This window comes from Saccopteryx bilineata, chromosome 3 (genome assembly GCF_036850765.1).
Source record: "Saccopteryx bilineata isolate mSacBil1 chromosome 3, mSacBil1_pri_phased_curated, whole genome shotgun sequence".
Taxonomy (NCBI): domain Eukaryota; kingdom Metazoa; phylum Chordata; class Mammalia; order Chiroptera; family Emballonuridae; genus Saccopteryx; species Saccopteryx bilineata.
Window position 1 is genome coordinate 69,145,898 of NC_089492.1, and position 17,957 is coordinate 69,163,854.

Genomic DNA, 17,957 nt, shown 5'->3' on the forward strand with positions numbered 1-17,957 from the left:
AAGATATGATATGCGATCTCATAATTTGATTCCAAAGCCTCTCTAAACTGAATTCCTGCATATGTAACAAAACTTTGTTTTCCATAAATAGTTACTGACTAAATGAATTGTTGGCTTGCTACAGCTGTTAATTTCCAAGAATAAGAAATAGTTGTGTTTATTTCAGTCACTTTATGCTCAAGTGACGTCTATCTTAACTTGAGGTGGCCAGTATACAGAACATAAGTTTTCTTCAAATTCAGAAGGAAAGCCCAATATTGCTTTCTAACGAAAGGTCTGTGAGCAGGAAAAGTCAGAGTTGGGAGCATAGGTAGACTTTCAGGAGTAGAACTAAACTCAAGTCCATAGTCAGGCAGTCACTGCCTAAGGAAAGGCATGTAGGGACACATGCAGAAAAGAGAGTAACAACAAGAGACAGTCGTTAAAGAGCAGAAAGCACAATCAGAAATTAAGTATCATTAACTAAAGGCAGGACACATGATCTCAGACCAAAAAGGAGCAGAGAGAGAGAGACCAAAAATTTTTTGGTACTAAGGATATAGAACACAGTACTGAGGATTGAATCAACTAAGGTTAAGATGGAAGTAAGGACAGGAGTTGCTGCCAGACAAGACTGATATTAGGTGGGAACCGATTGTACCAAGGTGAGAGGACTGCTACCTTGATGCCGACAAAAAGGGCATCCTTATGTGGTTCTTGCTCAAAGCACTAAATCTACACAGAGAAAGTAGAAACGCAGGAGACAGAATTACACACCTGAGTTTATCCTATTAGACAGGATTATCCCCTTCCCCATTGAGGTTGGATTTGAACTGTCTGCTCCATCACGTAGATTTCACATCGTGGGAGGTAGTAATAGTAAAACTACCTTTAGAAAAATATTCCTCAAGGTGGCCATTACCAATCTATTTGTGGAAAATATGTAGTTTTAAGCGCAATTTTAAAATGTAATATTTTTTTCCAAGAGCTGGAGACGTTAATTCAGACCATGTGTGAAATCGGAAAGAAATGGAACTCAAATCAGACCCTATCAAAAAAGGTCTATGAGTTTTCACAAGATAATGAATCCAGTGTTTTAACCTTGCCACTAGTAGAGTAGCTTTTGTTGATTTTATTTTATTTTATTTTAACTTTTAGTGTGTGTGCGTGTTTTGAGAGATTTTGAATTTGCTTCCAGAATCTAGCGGACTTCAGCAGTTAAAAAACCACCTTCATCATCCATTCCTTTTATTTTTAAAACCCCCCGTTCCATATTACCTGCTTTACTACTCATTACTATACTGAATAATTTGTGCTGGGGAAAGATTGGTTTTTAAACTTCGTCTAGAGACTTAGTGGAAGAGAAGTTGAAATTGGTAGCTAAAATGGAGACTTTGCATTAACAGAAAAATCAAAGACTGAATGACCAATGAAACACTTAAGAAAACTACCAGGTAAGTAAAATGCAAACTATAACTTACCCTTAGTATATGCTAAATTCAAAATGATATTTTTGTCTAGTTTGGTATCTGATGACAGTAAGAATATAAGTGGTGGGAACAGACTTTTTTAAAGTAATGACTATATTAATTTAAGCTCTTATTTTCTTTTTTTTTTACTTTTATTTAGACAATTAATTTTAACAGGGTGACATTGATCAATTAGAGTACATAGATTCAGAGAAAACATCTCCAGATCATATTGACATTTGATTATGTTGTATACCCATCACCCAAAGTCAAATTGTCCTTCGGCACCTTTTATTTGGTTTTCTTTGGTTTCTCCCCTCCCCACTCTTTCCCTCTCCTCCCTTTCCCTTCCCCTGGTAACCACCACACTCTTGTCCATGAGTCTCAATTTTGTATCCAACCTACATATGGAATCATATAGTTCTTAGTTTTTTCTGATTTACTTAGTCCACTCAGTATAATGTTAGCAAGGTCCATCCATGTTGTCGTAAATGATCCTATATCATCATTTCTATGGCTGAGTATTATTCCATAGTATATATGTACCACATCTTCTTTTTCCAATCTTCTATTGAAGGACTTTTTTGCTGTTTCCATATCTTGGCCACCAGGAACAATGCTGCAATGAACATGGGGGTGCATGTGTTTTTACGTACCAGTGTTTTTGAGTTATGGGGGTATATTCACAGTAGAGGGATTGCTGGGTCATATGGAAGTTCTATTCTTAATTTTTTGAGGAACCACCATAAAGTACTTTCTGCCATAAGGGTTGTACTAATCCACATTCCCACCAACAGTGAATGAGGTTTCTTTTTTCTCCACAGCCTCTCCAACACTTGTTATTTCCTATCTAGTTGATAACAGCTAGTCTAACAGGTGTGAAGTGGTATCTCATTGTAGTTTTGATTTGCATTTCTCTAACAGCTAGTGAAGATGAGCATATTTTCATATGATCTATTGGCCATTTGTATTTCTTCCTGGGAGAAGTGTCTGTTCATATCCTCTTCCCATTGTTTTATTGGATTGTTTGCTTGTTTGTTGTTGAGTTTTGTGAGTTCTTTGTATATTTTGTATATTAGGCCCTTATCTGAGCTGTTGTTTGAAAATATCATTTCCCATTTAGTTGGCTGCGTGTTTATTTTGTTGTTTCTCTTGCTGTGCAAAAGCTTCTTAGTCTGATGTAGTCCCATTCATTTATCTTTGCCTTCACTTCCCTTGCCTTTGGAGTCAAATTCATAAAATGATTCTTATGGCCAAGGTCCATGAGTTTAGTACCTATGTTTTCTTCTATGTAATTTATTGTTTCAGGTCTTATATTTAGGTCTTTGATCCATTTTGAATTAATTTTGGTACAGGGGAACAAACTGTAGTCGAGTTTCATTCTTTTGCACATGGCTGTACAGTTTTCCCAGCACCATTTATTGAAGAGGCTTTCTTTTCTCCATTGTGTGTTTTTGGCTCCTTTATCAAAGATGATTTGACCATACATATGTGGTTTTATTTCTGGGCTCTCTATTTTGTTCCATTGGTCCGAGTGTCTATTTTTCTGCCAATACAATGCTGTTTTGATTATTATGGCTCTATAATATAATTTGAAGTTAGGTATTGTAATGCCCCCAGCTACATTCTTTTTCCTTAGGATTACTTTAGCTATTTGTGGTTTTTTATAGTTCCAAATAAACCTGATGATTTTTTGTTCTATTTCTTTAAAAAATGACATTGGAATTTTGATGGGAATTACATTAAATTTGTATATTGCTTTTGGTAATATGGTCATTTTGACTATATTTATTCTTCCTATCCAAGAACAAGAAATATTTTTCCATTTCATTGTATCTTTTTTGATTTTCCTTAATAATGCTTTGTAGTTTTCATTATATAAGTCCTTTAGATTCTTTGTTATATTTATTCCTAGGTATTTTTTTTAATTATTGCAACCGTAAAAATGATTTTTTTTAGTTCATTTTCTGATGTTTCATTATTGGTATACAGAAAGGCAATAGACTTCTGTATATTAATTTTGTATCTTGTGACCTTACTGCATTGGTTCATTGTTTCTAACAGTCCTTTTGTGAAGTCTTTGGGGTTTTTGATGTACAGGATTATATCATCTGCAAAAAGTGAAACCTTTACTTCTTCTTTCCCAATATGAATGCCTTTTATTTCTTTCTCTTGTCTGATTGCTCTGGCTAGAACTTTCAGCACTACATTGAATAAGAGTGGAGAGAGTGGGCATCCTTGTCTTGTTCCTGATTTTAGAGGAAAATTCTTCAGTTTTTTGCCATTTAATATGATGTTAGCTGATAGTTTGTCATAAATGGCCTTTATTATGTTGAGAATTTGTTCTCTATATCCATTTTGTTGAGTGTTTTAGACATAAAATGATGTATTTTATCGAATGCCTTTTCTGTATCTATTGATAGGATCATATGGTTTTTGTTCTTTGTTTTTTTGATATGGTGTATTATGATATATTAACTGTTTTATGTATGTTAAACTATCCTTGTGATTCTGGGATGAATCCCACTTGATCATGATGAATTATATTTTTAACGTGTTTCTGTATTTGATTTGCTAGTATTTTGTTTAGGATTTTAGCATCTGTATTCATTAGAGACATTGGTCTGTAGTTTTCTTTTTTTGTGTTGTCCTTGCCAGGTTTTGTTATGAGGGTTATCTTGGCCTCATAAAATGTGTTTGGAAGTATTGCTTCTTCTTCAGTTTTTGGAAGACTTTGAGTAGAATAGGAACCAAATGATTTTTGAATATTTGATAGAATTCACTAGTATAGCCTTCTGGCCCTGGACTTTTATTTCTTTGGGAGGTTTTTGATAGTTGTTTCTATTTCCTTTCTGCTTATGGGTCTGTTTAAGCTATCTACTTCTTCGTGACTCTGTCTAGAAAGATTGTATTGTTCTAGGAATTTATCCTTTCTTCTAGATTGTTAAATTTGGTGGCATATAGTTTTTCATAGTATTCTACAATAATTCTTTGTATATCTATGATATCTGTGGTGATTTCTCCTCTTTCATTTTGGATTTTGTTTATATGAGTCCTTTCTCTTTTTTCTTTAGTAAGTCTTGCCAAGAGTTTGTCAATTTTGTTGATCTTTTCAAAGAACTAGCTCCTTGTTTTATTGACATTTTCTATAGTTTTTCTGTTCTCTTATTCTGTTCATTTATTTCTACTCCGATTTTTATTATTTCCTTTCTTCTGCTGGTTTTGGGTTGCCTTCATTCTTCTTTTTCTAGTTCCTTAAGATGTAATGTTAAGTTGTTAATTTGGGCTCTCTCTTGTTTGTTCATATAAGAATATAGTGATATAAACTACTCTCTTATTACTGCTTTTGCTGCATCCCAGAGATTCTAATACATCGTATTGTCATTTTTGTTTGTACATATCTTTTGATCTCTGCTTTTATTTCTTCTTTGACTCACTCATTTTTTAGAAGTATGTTGTTTAATTTTTACATTTTTGCAGGTTTGTTTATTTCTTTTTTTGGAGTTGAATTCTAGTTTCAAAGTTTTGTGGTCAGAGAATATGCTTTGTATAATTTCAATCTTTCTGAATTTGTTGATGTTAGTTTTGTGGGCCAACATATGGTCAATTCTTGAGAATGTTCCATGTACACTAGAGAAAAATGTATACTCTGGCATTTTGGGATGAAATGTCCTGTAGATGTCTATCATATCCAATTGTTCTAGTGTTTCATTTAATTCCAATATTTCTTTATTGATTTTCTGTTGGAATAAATAATTTAGAGCTGTCAGTGATGTATTGAGGTCTTCAAGTATGATTGTATTTTTGTTGGTTTTTATTTTTAGATCAGTTAGTACATGTCTTATACACTTTGGTGCACCTTGGTTTGGTGCATATATATTAAGAAGTGTTACGTCTTCTTGATTCAATGTCCTCTTTATCATTATGAAATGATCATCTTTGTCTCTGATTACCTTTGCTGTCTTATAGTCAGCATTGTTAGATATGAGTATGGCTACATCTGCTTTTCTTTGGATGTTATTTGTTTAGAGAATTGTTTTCCAACCTTTCACTTTGAATTTGTTTTTATTCTTGTACCTTAGATGTGTTTCTTGAAGGCAGCATACAGTTGGATTTCCTTTTTTGATCCACTCTGCTATTCTGTGTCTTTTTATTAGTGAGTTCAATCCATTTACATTTAAAATAATTATTGTCACTTGAGGGTTTCCTATTGTCATTTTATATATTGCTTTCTGAGAGCTCTATATCTTGTTTGGTTCTTCTCTTTTGGTTTTCTGTCATTTGCTTTTGTTTGGTTGTATTCCATACTTCTTTCCTCTGTTTCTTCTTTTTTTAAGCTATGTGTTTCTGTAGTGGTTTTCTCAGGGTTGGTTACCATTAGGTAATAAAAAGGATATATATCATATTCATTGTAGTACATTATCTCATGAGTGCTTCTGCACTCCATCCTCCTTTGCTACTGTTAATCTTTGTCCTCTTCCCTTTTTTGTTTTTGTTGTCACAGATTAATCTTATTTTTATTGTGATCTTGTTGGAGCTTTTATTTGTAATTTTGTTTTGTTTTCTTCTTTATATCTGGTCAAATAATCCCCCCCCCTTAGCATTTCCTGAAGTGGGGGTTTTTTGGTGATAAATTTTCTCATCTTTTTTATATCTGTGAATGTTTTTATTTTCCCTTCATATTTGCAGGATAGCTTTGATGGATATAGAATTCTTGGCTGGAAGTTCCTCTTTTTCAGTACTTTATATATTTGGGTCCACTCTCTTCTGGCTTGTAGAGTTTCTACTGAGAAATCTGATGATAATCTAATGGGCCTTTCTTTATAGGTTGTATTCTTCTCTTCCCTGGCTGCCTTGAGGATTTTTTCTTTATTATTGGTTTGTGATCATTTCATTACGATGTGTCTTGGAGTAGGTCTGTTTGGGTTAAGGTAACTTGGTGTTCTGTTTGCTTCTTGGATTTGAGGCTCTAATTCTTTCCAAAGGCTTGGGAAGTTTTCATCGATTATTTGTTTGAATATATTCTCCATTCCATTTTATCTCTTCTCCTTCTGATATACCCATTATTCTTATGTTGCTTTTTCTGATGGAGTCAGACAATTCCTGTAGGGCTTTCTCATTTTTTTTTATTCGTGAGTCTCTCTCTTCTTCTCTCTGTAGTATCTCTAGTTGCTTGTCTTCTATGTCACTAATTCTCTCTTCTATTTGGCATGTTCTATTAGCTAAGCTTGTTACCTCCTTTTTCAGTTCATGTATTGAGTTTTTCATCGCTGTTTGGTTCCTTTTTTAGTTTCAATTTCCTTGGTGATGTATTCTTTTTGTTCATTGAATTGTTTTTTGAGCTCTCTCAATTGCCTTTCTGTGCTTTCTTGTATTTCCCTGAGTATTTTTAGGACTTCAATTTTTAATTCTCTGTCATTTAAGTTCAAGGTTTCAAAGCAATTGAAATTTTTTTTCTAGAGATTTTTCATCATCTATCTGAGCTACATCTGTGTCTTTTTTATCTATAATATTTGATTTCTTTTTCCTAAAGGCATTTTAGAGTGGTATTGTTAATAACACTAATAAGAGATAATTAAAAAAATAAAATAAAAATTTAATAGATACAGTGAAAAAATGAAAATCCTATAATGATAAGTGAAACAAAAACTACAGAAAACAGTGAAACAGAACTGAGAGAAAATGACAAAGAGATAAAAAATGAAGTCAAAAACATGCAAAATGCAACAAAGAAAAAATATGAATCCAAAATAAAATAATTTGTTGATAAATGACCATCAAACGAGGGAAAAAAAGAAAAAAAGAGAAAAAAGAAGTTAAGGTTTTTGAAATGTAACTCTTATTTAAAAAACAAGAATGAAAAATGTAACAACTATGGATAATAAAGTTCAAAAGGAAAAGGAAAGAATAAAAAGGAAAGAAGAGAAAATGACCAAAGTGGGGGAAAAAAAAGGTTATAAAAAGTATAATATTTTCTTGGTTTTGAGAGGTAGCTTCTTTTTTTTTTTTTTTGGCAGGTGGTACTGTACTACAGATTTTGCCCTTGTGGGGCTCTTGAACAGAGGTTTGCTGTTGTGTCACTATGGCAGTGATGTAGGGTGGGCCTCAGTCTGGTTGATAGGCGGGGCTTGTTAGGGCTTGGAGGCTCTGACAATAGGAGTCTTGGTTAGTTTTCCAAGTGCCTCTCCCAACATCTCTTCCACCTGAGCTAGCAGCCTGGGGACTTAGCTGTGAGTTTCGCCCAGGCCACTGCTTGCAGATCAAGAGGCTCTAAGAGCAGCCATGTCTTTTGCCTTGTTTGGTAGCCCGCAGCAAGCCATGTGCACGCACAGCTCCCATGACTTCTGCAGTGCACACAGAGGTCTGCTCCCACTCACTTAGGTGCAGAGTGCCTGTGATATCAGAGCCAGGAATGCAAGAATGCACTTTATTTTTTATTATTTTTTTTTATTTTTTTTTTTAGGAATGCACTTTAAAACCTGTATTAGCTCGTGGAGGCGCCCCACCCAGACAGGTCCAGGCCTAGTGATTCTGGCCCTTGTGCACTTCTTGTGCTGTTGGTTGGGGAGCTGGGACTACACAAAAACACTGGCTACAGCCCACACAGATGTCCACCACTGATAATCTCAGGCTAATCCCTCCAGCTCGTGAGCACGTGCACTCATTCCAGAGGTGCCACTCGCACACCAGCCATGATCGTGGACCCACATATGCACAAAAACGCTGGTCCCGGCTCTGGCTTCCGCAGGCACCCCACACCAGCAAACTTTGTCAGAGCCTGCCGCTGGTGCTTGCCCCACATCTGCAATCCCAGGCTGAGCCAGTGCATTCTCTCCTCTGCTTGATCATCCACCTTAATCCAGCTTCTTTCTTCTACCTCAGACTCTCCGCTTCTCTTGGTTCCAGACGAAAGTGGTCCTTTCTCAGATCAGTGAGGAAAGTGAAATACTCTGTTCTCTGTCTTATTTCCTTCAGAGTGGATCATATATTCAGCCACCTTTTCACTCAATCATACCTTTGTCTGGTGCATGTATATTTCAGGTGCTCCTGAAATTTTTTCTCTGTCTTTAGTTGTTGAATTTGTTGAAATTTCAAAGGGAGATATTGGGAGCATCCCTCATGGCACTCTTTCTCTGACATCACTCTTGGTCCTTATTTTCTAGATGTGTATTTTGCTTTAAGATTTTTCTTGCTATGACAAATAATTCAAAACTTCTCAGAAATTAACAAACATGTGGGTGCTCTAGGCCTTCATTATGCCTCATGGGTCCTTTCTACTCCTTTCCCACTCATTTTCTTTCTAGACAGAAACACGTAACCAGTCTCAGACACAAGGACTTGATTATATTTATATATTTCACAATTTTAGAAAGCATTTGCCTTTGTTTTTAAAAAGCCTTCAGAAATCTATGAAAAATTTAAGTCACGATTTTGCAGTGTTGTTTATTAAACATTCACAACCACTAAAGTTCAAATAATTTTTTAAAAATATCCTCTAACCTCAAGGAAAATCCCACGCTGAGATACATGACAAAGTGTAGCTCTGCCTTGAATGAGAGGACAGGTGACCAGCACTTCCACACACTCAGCATAAATGTTAAACACCATCCATTGCATTTTACTGACAGCTGCTGTCTTGGGGACTGATTCAGTTCTGACTGTTTAGTTCTGACTGTCCTGTGGCAGATTCCATCGGCTTGAGGCCAGTTTGGAGTCAAACACGGCCTTTTGAGAGTTGTTAACCAGGACTATGTGCCCCAGACATTCAGAGGGTGAAAGCAATGCTAACATGGTTCACATTATACTTTACGGTCTTTATAAAATGTTTCTTCCCATGCCACTTGCAGCACTGAGTATCTACTCTAGGTCCTGCCGCAGTCACAAAAAGCCAACCAGCACCTGCAGTGCTCTGTAGTGGGTACAAGTGGCAGCTCGGGGGCCCCATTATTTTTAGTTCTGTCTGATTTTTGTATTACACAGGGTGCCATAGTGATGGTCCCATATTTTGTGCTTCCTTCACTGCAAAAGGCAGGAGCCCTCTTTAATTTTTGTTAGTCCTTCAGCACTAGGCCTTCCAACACTTTGGGGTCTTCAGATTCCTCGACTTGAAACTGATCTGAATATATCTTGCCTTGAACTATTGCTAAATCACTATCTGTCATCATCCCCAATCCATTCTTTAAAATATAAGCATCTGTAAAGTCTGAAAAGTGCAACAATACTTCTTCAAAAGCCTTCCCCATGTGTGCTCTGTGAATTGCCCCCCCCCATTCTTTCCCTGGAGCTATTGCACAATGACTGACATTATTACCAAACAGTTGTAGAAGAGATTTGTTCTCAACTATTCTTAGTTGCAAGCACTTCTAAGACTATTGATATTAATCTACTTAATGTAGTTTACATTTAGAGGAAAAGTTGTATCTAGTAGCATTGAATTAAATTGTAGTAATTCATAGCCATTGAACACTAATATATACAAAGGGAATGAGAAAGATGCCCACAGAGGATCTCCCAAGGGTAGAGATTGCACTCTGCACTTATTGGATTCACTATAAAATTATAACCATAAATGTATAAATTAAAAAGGAATTAAATTTCTCTAATGTTTTAACTTCCTTAAAACGATTTCACAAGTAAGCAAACATCATGAACTGAAAAATATGCAAAAGAATAAATGCAGTCAACAAAGAGAAAAAAAAGCTCACATTAATCATAAGAGAAATGCACACTATAATACTATTATGATCCATTAAATTGGAAAGAATTTAAACCATATTTTCAATGTGATGAGTGTACAGTGAAATTATAGATATGTTTATTCAGTGATGATGGGAATATAAATTGATAAATTGTGTTAGAAAGTGATTTGGCACTATAATAGCTTTCAAAGGGTACATAATTTTGGAGCTGATAATCACACATATGGAATGATTCTTAATGTACACATGTTTATCATAGCAATAAATATAATAGCACAAAGGTAAAACAACCAAAATATCCAAAAAATAGAAAAATGTTTTTAAAAAGTTGGTAAGAATAGATTAAATATTATGCTGTCATTTAAAATTATAACTTCAGAGAGTATTTAATTATATAAAAATATTATAATGTAAAAAATGGAGAATATAAAACTTATATGCTATAAGACATCTATAAATTATATATGAATTATATATGCATACTCACACACAAAACAGCAGAAATATATAAAATATCATATCAAGCTGGTTATGAGTTTAAGAGTTTTTGTTTAGTTTTTCAAATTTCTTTTTTAGTTTTTACTCTTATAATCAGAGTTCTTTAAAGTTGTTTGCATATATCTTTACTTTTACCAGAAGAAATAGTAATTATGTGTTTCCTTATCTGAAAAACTATCACTTGGAGGTGTGGATACACGTTAATTAACTACCTTTTCTGATTTATGAAGTTTTTAATCTTCTAATATCAAGTCACAAGAGATTATCACTAACAGTATGTACCAAGGGTACTTTATGTTAAATCATGCACTTGATTTTAACTCATGTCACCTCTTCACAATAGGCTCCTGTTCTGTTAAAACTAAACCAGTCTTCGGACTCCATAAACTCTTTAGTGTCTAAGTGCACACCTATGGCAGTTTTCAGAGTAGGGAGTGCATGCTTTGTTCTAGCTGAATGTGTGGACATTTTACTTTAAAAAATATGAGAAACTAGGTTTGGCCGGTTGACTCAGTGGTAGAGTGTTGGCCTGGCGTGTGAAAGTCCTATGTTCGATTCCCAGCCAGGGCACACAGGAGAAGCACCCATCTGCTTCTCCACGCTTTCCCATCTCCTTCCTCTCTATCTCTCTCTTTCCCTCCTGCTGCCAAGGCTCTATTGGAGCAAAGTTGGCCCAGATGCTGAGGATGGTTCCATGGCCTCCACTTCAGGCGTTATAAAAGCTCCGGTTACAATGGAGCAATGCCCCAGATGGGCAGAGCATTGTCCCCTAGTGGGCATGCTGGGTGGATCCCAGTCAAGTGCCTGCAGGAGTCAGTCTCTCTGCCTTCCTGCCTCTCACTTCAGAAAAATATCAAAAAAGAAAGAAGGAAGGAAGGAAGGAAGGAAGGAAGGAAGGAAGGAAGGAAGGAAGGAAGGAAGGAAGGAAGGAAGGTAGAAAGGAGAGAAAGAGAAAGAGAGAGAGAGTGAGAGAGAGAGAGACTAGAATTTATAAACAAAAAGTTGTTTTAAATATAGAAAATACAGAGAAGTTTTAAGAACTTTTGTCAATGGTATTCAGCCCTTATTATACATTCAAACTTCTAAAAAACTACTGATGTCCAGGTCAAAACTCTAAAATTTTGACTTACCTGGTTTGAGATGAGCCATGGACTTAGGACTTTTTCTTTTAAAGTTTCTAAGGATACAAATGTTAAGAATCAGAGTGGTATTTTTTGACACTTTTGACATTCATTATTTGGACAAGATTCACTTGTCCAAATTTTTTGTCTTCTCGCCTAAAACTGTTATTGCAATCCTAGTGACTTCTTGGAGTCCATTATCTGACACAGCCAAAAAATGCTTTCTTAGTCAGCCATATCCCATCAACCAGCACACATGTTGAATATACTCTTCTAGAAGACTCTTAGGTTTGCATGCTCCAAATATAGCTACCTATAAGCTCCTTCATTCAACTCAAAATGCATTAGGTTCCTGGTGATGGCCTAGATATGGATGAAAAAAAAGAAAGTGGTATTAGGGGGATTCTAAGGTTGAGAGACTAAGCAACTAGGTAGTAATTGAAGTCAGACCTGAAGACAGAGAAGATTGGAAGAGAAAGGCTTGGAGGAAAAACTCCTGAGTCCAATTATGTACATGCTGAGTCTGAAGTGCTATTATGATGTCCAAAATGGAGATGTTAATGATGTCACTGGATAATTCATATGGAGCACAAAGGCAAGAAGAAAGTAGTAGATAGATGGGCCTCTCCAAGGGTGGGGTTTTGCTAGAAGGGTGAAGAAAGCAAAACACACACTTGCACGCGCGCGCACACACACACACACACAAATGGGCAGGAGGATTTTACAATATTGGCAAGTATGCTATTAAACAGTGACTTATGGTCTCTAAACTAGATGGGGAGTGATGGGAAGATGACTCACAAGCTTCCAAAAAATATTTGAGGCCAACTACTAAACGCGATCAGAGTAAAACAAAAATAAAGCAGAGAGCGCACTATTATTAGCATTGCACCACCTTTTGCTTTCACTCACCTCCGATGTAAAATCAGTTTCTCCTTGCCATCATTACACTGGCCTCTCCTATATCTGTCATGTTTGTGGGGTCAGCAGTCATAGAGAGTGTCAGCACTCTTTCCTCTCTATTTCTATAAACACTTTCCAGATGTGTTCACTTAACATCTAAATATTGTTATGTTGGTCACATGTTCATTGACCATCACTTATTAGAGAACTGGTCTTGAATTATTGAGACTTGTTTCTAATCTTGGCTCTGTCATCAACTATTGGTGATCTTACATTCTGTAAAAGTGCTAAAATGATATCTCAGTGGTATCCTCTAGCTTTAAGATTCCAAAACAATGACTTTATCTGATAATGTTACCTAATACTCTTACATTCACGGAGATTTTCCTTTTGAGGTGGGGAGAAAACATAACAAAAACCCATAGTAAGAGACTTTGCACATTTCTCTGACATAGTCTGGGACTTCCCCAAAAGTTGTCCCATGTTCATTATGGCATATCCTGTGGCTTTATACTTCAATCCCCATTAGCTGAAATTTGCTGGAGAAATCTCAAAAATCTTGAAGACTTATGCTATATGACCAAACATATATGCATTTCTTACTTCCTGTACTGTAATTTTTGCTTTCAATTTCTGCAAAACCTGTACCTCACTCAACAAGTCCTCTCTGTTTCATATCTATACTGACCTTCAAAACATTTTCAACTATCTTATCTTTAAGGTTTTGTCACAGTGGCTTTTCCAACTCTCCAAATTGCTCACATTGATCTTGTTTCTTTTAATCAACATATAACTTTAAAACACCTATGAATGTGCCTTGATTGTCTTATCTCCTTGTTAACCTAGGCATACAAAAGCTTATTATTTATACTTTTATTTTTGCTATTTTTATTTCAAACAAATCCTCCGTAACATCTTTTTCTGCTTTTTCTATTAAAAGTATTCCTTTTTTGAAAGCTTTTCCTTTCTCTTTTTAAATAGTTTTCTTCATATTTATGTTAAATACTGTACTATTATTCATAGGGCCCTGAGAGTAGAGAGACTTTTGCTTGCATTAAGTCTTCAAAATCTGGTGTGTTCAGCATATCTCAGATTGGTACTCATGGCATTTAAAGTGCTCAATGGCCAGGCACATGTGGACAGGGCTGCTATATTAAACAGCACACATCTAGACAGAAGTTATATGGGTTTCCATCCAGTGGCTTAAGAAGCCAAAGAGATGAGCTGCAGTGATGAATCTCACAAGGACAAAAGAAATGTGTTTCCAACCACATTTATTCATTTGTCTATAGACAACAAATGAACTACCTTGTAAACCCAATGAGTTCATTTTCACTGGGTGACTCTAAGCAGTGGTGAGACAACCAGCTCAGTGAAATGTAGAGGAAGGTTTCATGTATCATGACATAAAAAGTCAGATGAGATGATCTCTAAAGTTAATTTCAGCTCAGACATTTCAGGTATGATAGACTATATGCAACCATGCATTAGACTTAGTTATTTCTTAACATATGTATGTTCCTCTCACTGTATCTGTCTTTATCTTTATCTCTGCCTCTCCCACATATACAACATAAATACACATATATCTATATATGTGTGTGAGTGTAGGTATGTGTCATTTACTCAAACATAATACAAGCTCTCATCTCCTAGTCCTACTGGTTTGCCAGAAATGTCACATAACAGTTTAAAAAATTACTTTGGACCACTGCAAATTTGTAGATTACACACTCTAATACTAGCCCACTTGTCATCATCCCTAAAATTCCCCACCCCTGTTCTTGGAATCCTCTGACCTTTATATTTTTTGTAGTATCTAGTACTGTATATAGAACATTTCTCTGTAATTTAAAGCTAACAGGGAGTTCAATATAACAAATTTAAACTCACCAAATGTGCCTTTTATGATCACAATTGTTATCATTATGAAGGAATCCACCACACAGATATTCTTTAAGTAGCAATTTATGTAACTTTTTTATCTGTCAGATCTACATAATCTTTTTCTAGACAATATTCTCCCTATTACTCTGCCTAACAATTGGTCTATATCAGTGGTCCCCAACTTTTTTTGGGCTACGGACTGGTTTAATGTCAGAAAATATTTTCATGGACCAGCCTTTAGGGTGGGATGGATAAATGCACAAAATAAAATTATGCGACTGGTGTAAACACTGTGGTATTTTTAAATATAATTGTCGAATTTACAAGACAAGCGTCAAGAGTGAGTCTTAGATGGATGTAACAGAGGGAATCTGGTCATTTTTTAAAAATAAAACATCGTTCAGACTTAAATATAAATAAAATGAAAATAATGTAAGTTATTTATTCTTTCTCTGTGGACCGGTACCAAATGGCCCACGGACTGGTACCGGTCTGCGGCCCGGGGTTTAGGAACCACTGCTCTATATCATTATTGTGTCTATTTTTATATCAATACTGTACTGTTTTGATTACTATAGTTTTTTTTTTTAACATAGTTTGAAATCAGGAGGTATGATGCCTCCAATTTTGTTCTTCTGGTTCCACACTGCTTTGGCTATTTGGTTTTTTTGGGGGGGAGGGGTTTCACCCAAGTCCTAGGATTGTGTTTTCTGTTTCTCTAAAAAATACCGTTGAAATTTTGATAGGAATTTTATTGAATCTGTAGATTGCTTTGGGTTGTATGGACATTTTTACAATATTAACTGTTCCATTCCATGAATGCAGACTATCTTTCCATTTATTTGTGTCTTTTTCAATTTCTTTCATAAATGTTTTGTAGTTTTCAGTATGTAGATCTTTTATCTTCTTCATTAAATTATTCTTAACTGTTTTTTTCTTTTTGATGGTATTGTAAATGTGATTTTAAAAATGTCTTTTTCCAATAGTTTATTGTTAGTGTATAGAAACACAACTGATTTTTATATATTGATTTTTGTATCCTGTAATTTTACTGAATTAATTTATTAGTTCTAACAGATTTTGAGGTTTTCTATATGATCATGTCATCTGCAAGCAGAGACATTTTACCACTTCTTTTGTAGTTTGGCTGCCTTTTATTTATTGCTCAATTTCTGAATAGGACTTCCAGTGCTGTGTTGAGTAGAAGTGGCAAGAGCGGACATCTTTGCCTTGTTCCTGATCTTAGGGGAGTGTAATGTTAGCTGTGGGCTTGTTTGAAATGGCTTTTTATTATGTTGAGGGACATTGCATCTATAATTAATTTGTTGAAAGGTTTTTCTTTTATCATGAAAAGATGTTAAATTTTGTCAAATGCTTTTTTTTTGCATCTAATATAATCAGAGGATTTTTATTCTTAATTTTGTTAACGTGGTAAATCACATTTATTGATTTGTAGATGTTAAACCATACTTGTATCTCAAGAATAAATAAATGTCAATTAATCATGGGTATGGTCCTCTTAGCCAAGACTTTGTTAAAAGGAAGAATTTAAAAAGGTATTAGTAAGCCCTGGCCGGTTGGCTCAGTGGTAGAGCATTGGCCTGGCGTGCGGGAGTCCCGGGTTCGATTCCTGGCCAGGGCACACAGGAGAAGCGCCCATCTGCTTCTCCACCCCTCCCCCTCTCCTTCCTCTCTGTCTTTCTCTTCCCTTCCCGCAGCCAAGGCTCCATTGGAGCAAAGTTGGCCCGGGCACTAAGGATGGCTCTGTGGCCTCTGCCTCAGGCGCTAGAATGGCTCTGGTTGCAGCAGAATGATGCCCCAGATGGGCAGAGCATCGCCCCCTAGTGGGCATGCCAGGTGGCTCCCGGTCGGGCGCATGCGGGAGTCTGTCTGACTGCCTTCCCGTTTCCAACTTCAGGAAAAAAACCCCAAAATAAATAAATAAGTAAATAAATAAATAGGTATTAGTACACTCAAAATATTTAGTTTTAATTTAAAAAAATATAAATTTACATTAGTAATGTGAGCCTAAGTTGCTTTCTTCAGCAACTATAATTCAAAATTAATTCCTATAAAAATCACACTCATAATGCATCATCTACACATTCAGAACTAGAACTTTGACAATCATGAAGCAATTAATGTAGTATTTTTCTTGATTTTACACTTTGTTTTCTCTCTTACAGTTGTTATGGCCACACCAATCTGAAGAATAACAGTTTTTTAGGGAGTCTTTCCAAAGAATTTCAACCTCATTCTAGAAACGACACATTCCTTTCAGATCATTTCATTGGTGTGCACAATATTTAAATTCATAACAACACCACATATTACTATCACAAACAGGTTTGGGAATGATTGACTCAGTCAACATACAACTCAACCAGCAAAAGCAAGTGTTTGTGTGGACCTACTGAAGCTTTATGTCAGAATGTTTACAGAAGGGATGAAACACATGGAGTCAAATTAATGATGACCAGTCAAAAACACTTATATCCCAGTTCACTTTTTGAACAAGAATTTTATTCCTCTCTTCCTTAAACTTTTGATCTTTTATGCTGTCTGTATGCAGAAACCTTGATGGGTTTTAACTGCTATAACCTGTTCTATACAGTTTGCTTCCCTAAAAAGATTCCCAAAATACAGAAAAACTGTTTAAGTGTTTATGCAGCCAATAATAATATAATAAAACTCCCAATTTAAAAATAAATTATCGTAATTTTAATGATTATACAGTCAAAAAAGTATTTGAGTCTCAATTAATATGAAAAGCACTGTTCCTGTTTTACTCAGAATATCAAAAATAATTTTATCCTTTCATACATAAAACAATTTGTCCAAAGTTTTACTGGAAACTCCTTACATCTATTTTATTTTTCTTCAAGTTATTAGTTGTAAAGTTTTTATGACATTCGTGAACAAGGAGAAAGTAGCTGATTTTCTAGAAACAAAAAAGTAATTTGATTATTTACTTTACCTCCTAGACTTTTTATGTGTTTTTCTATATAAGAATGCACAAGTTATATATCTTGCTTTATGTTTTATGTAACATTAAACACAGGTATTTCATGTTTTTGTCTAGTTGTTAGACTTATGTATAATTGCTGCAAGAGCCCAGTGAGAAGAAATAGTTTATCTCACTGCTTGTCTAGTCAACATTTGCATTATTTTCAACTTTTAGAAATCATAAGTAATGCTGCAATGAACATCTTTATCTTATACCTTTATTTTTAGGAAAAAAAATACATCTTTAGAATAAATCCCCAAAAGTAGAATTAATAGTACAAAGCATATGAAGGTTTTAAATATTTATTACCAAATTACTTCTGTTACACTGGATTTATATTCATAAAATATAGTACCTAGTGTCACATATTTGGTTTTATGTATAAAACTTGGTA

The 17,957-nt window shown here is 35.2% G+C and overlaps 1 protein-coding gene across 12 annotated transcripts in view; it reads right to left on the bottom strand.

Annotated features, from left to right (window-relative positions):
* The window catches only part of EYA1 (EYA transcriptional coactivator and phosphatase 1), a 333,576-nt gene that overhangs the window by 226,317 nt on the left and 89,302 nt on the right, over positions 1-17,957 (bottom strand). For 2 of the 12 annotated variants that reach the window (XM_066266307.1, XM_066266305.1), the window contains one exon: positions 11,776-11,822. The exons of the other annotated variants lie outside the window; for them this stretch is intronic. In XM_066266307.1, coding sequence (XP_066122404.1) covers positions 11,776-11,822 — 47 coding nt within the window. Of the gene's footprint in view, positions 1-11,775; positions 11,823-17,957 lie in introns of those variants that run through there. 12 annotated transcript variants of the gene reach the window in all.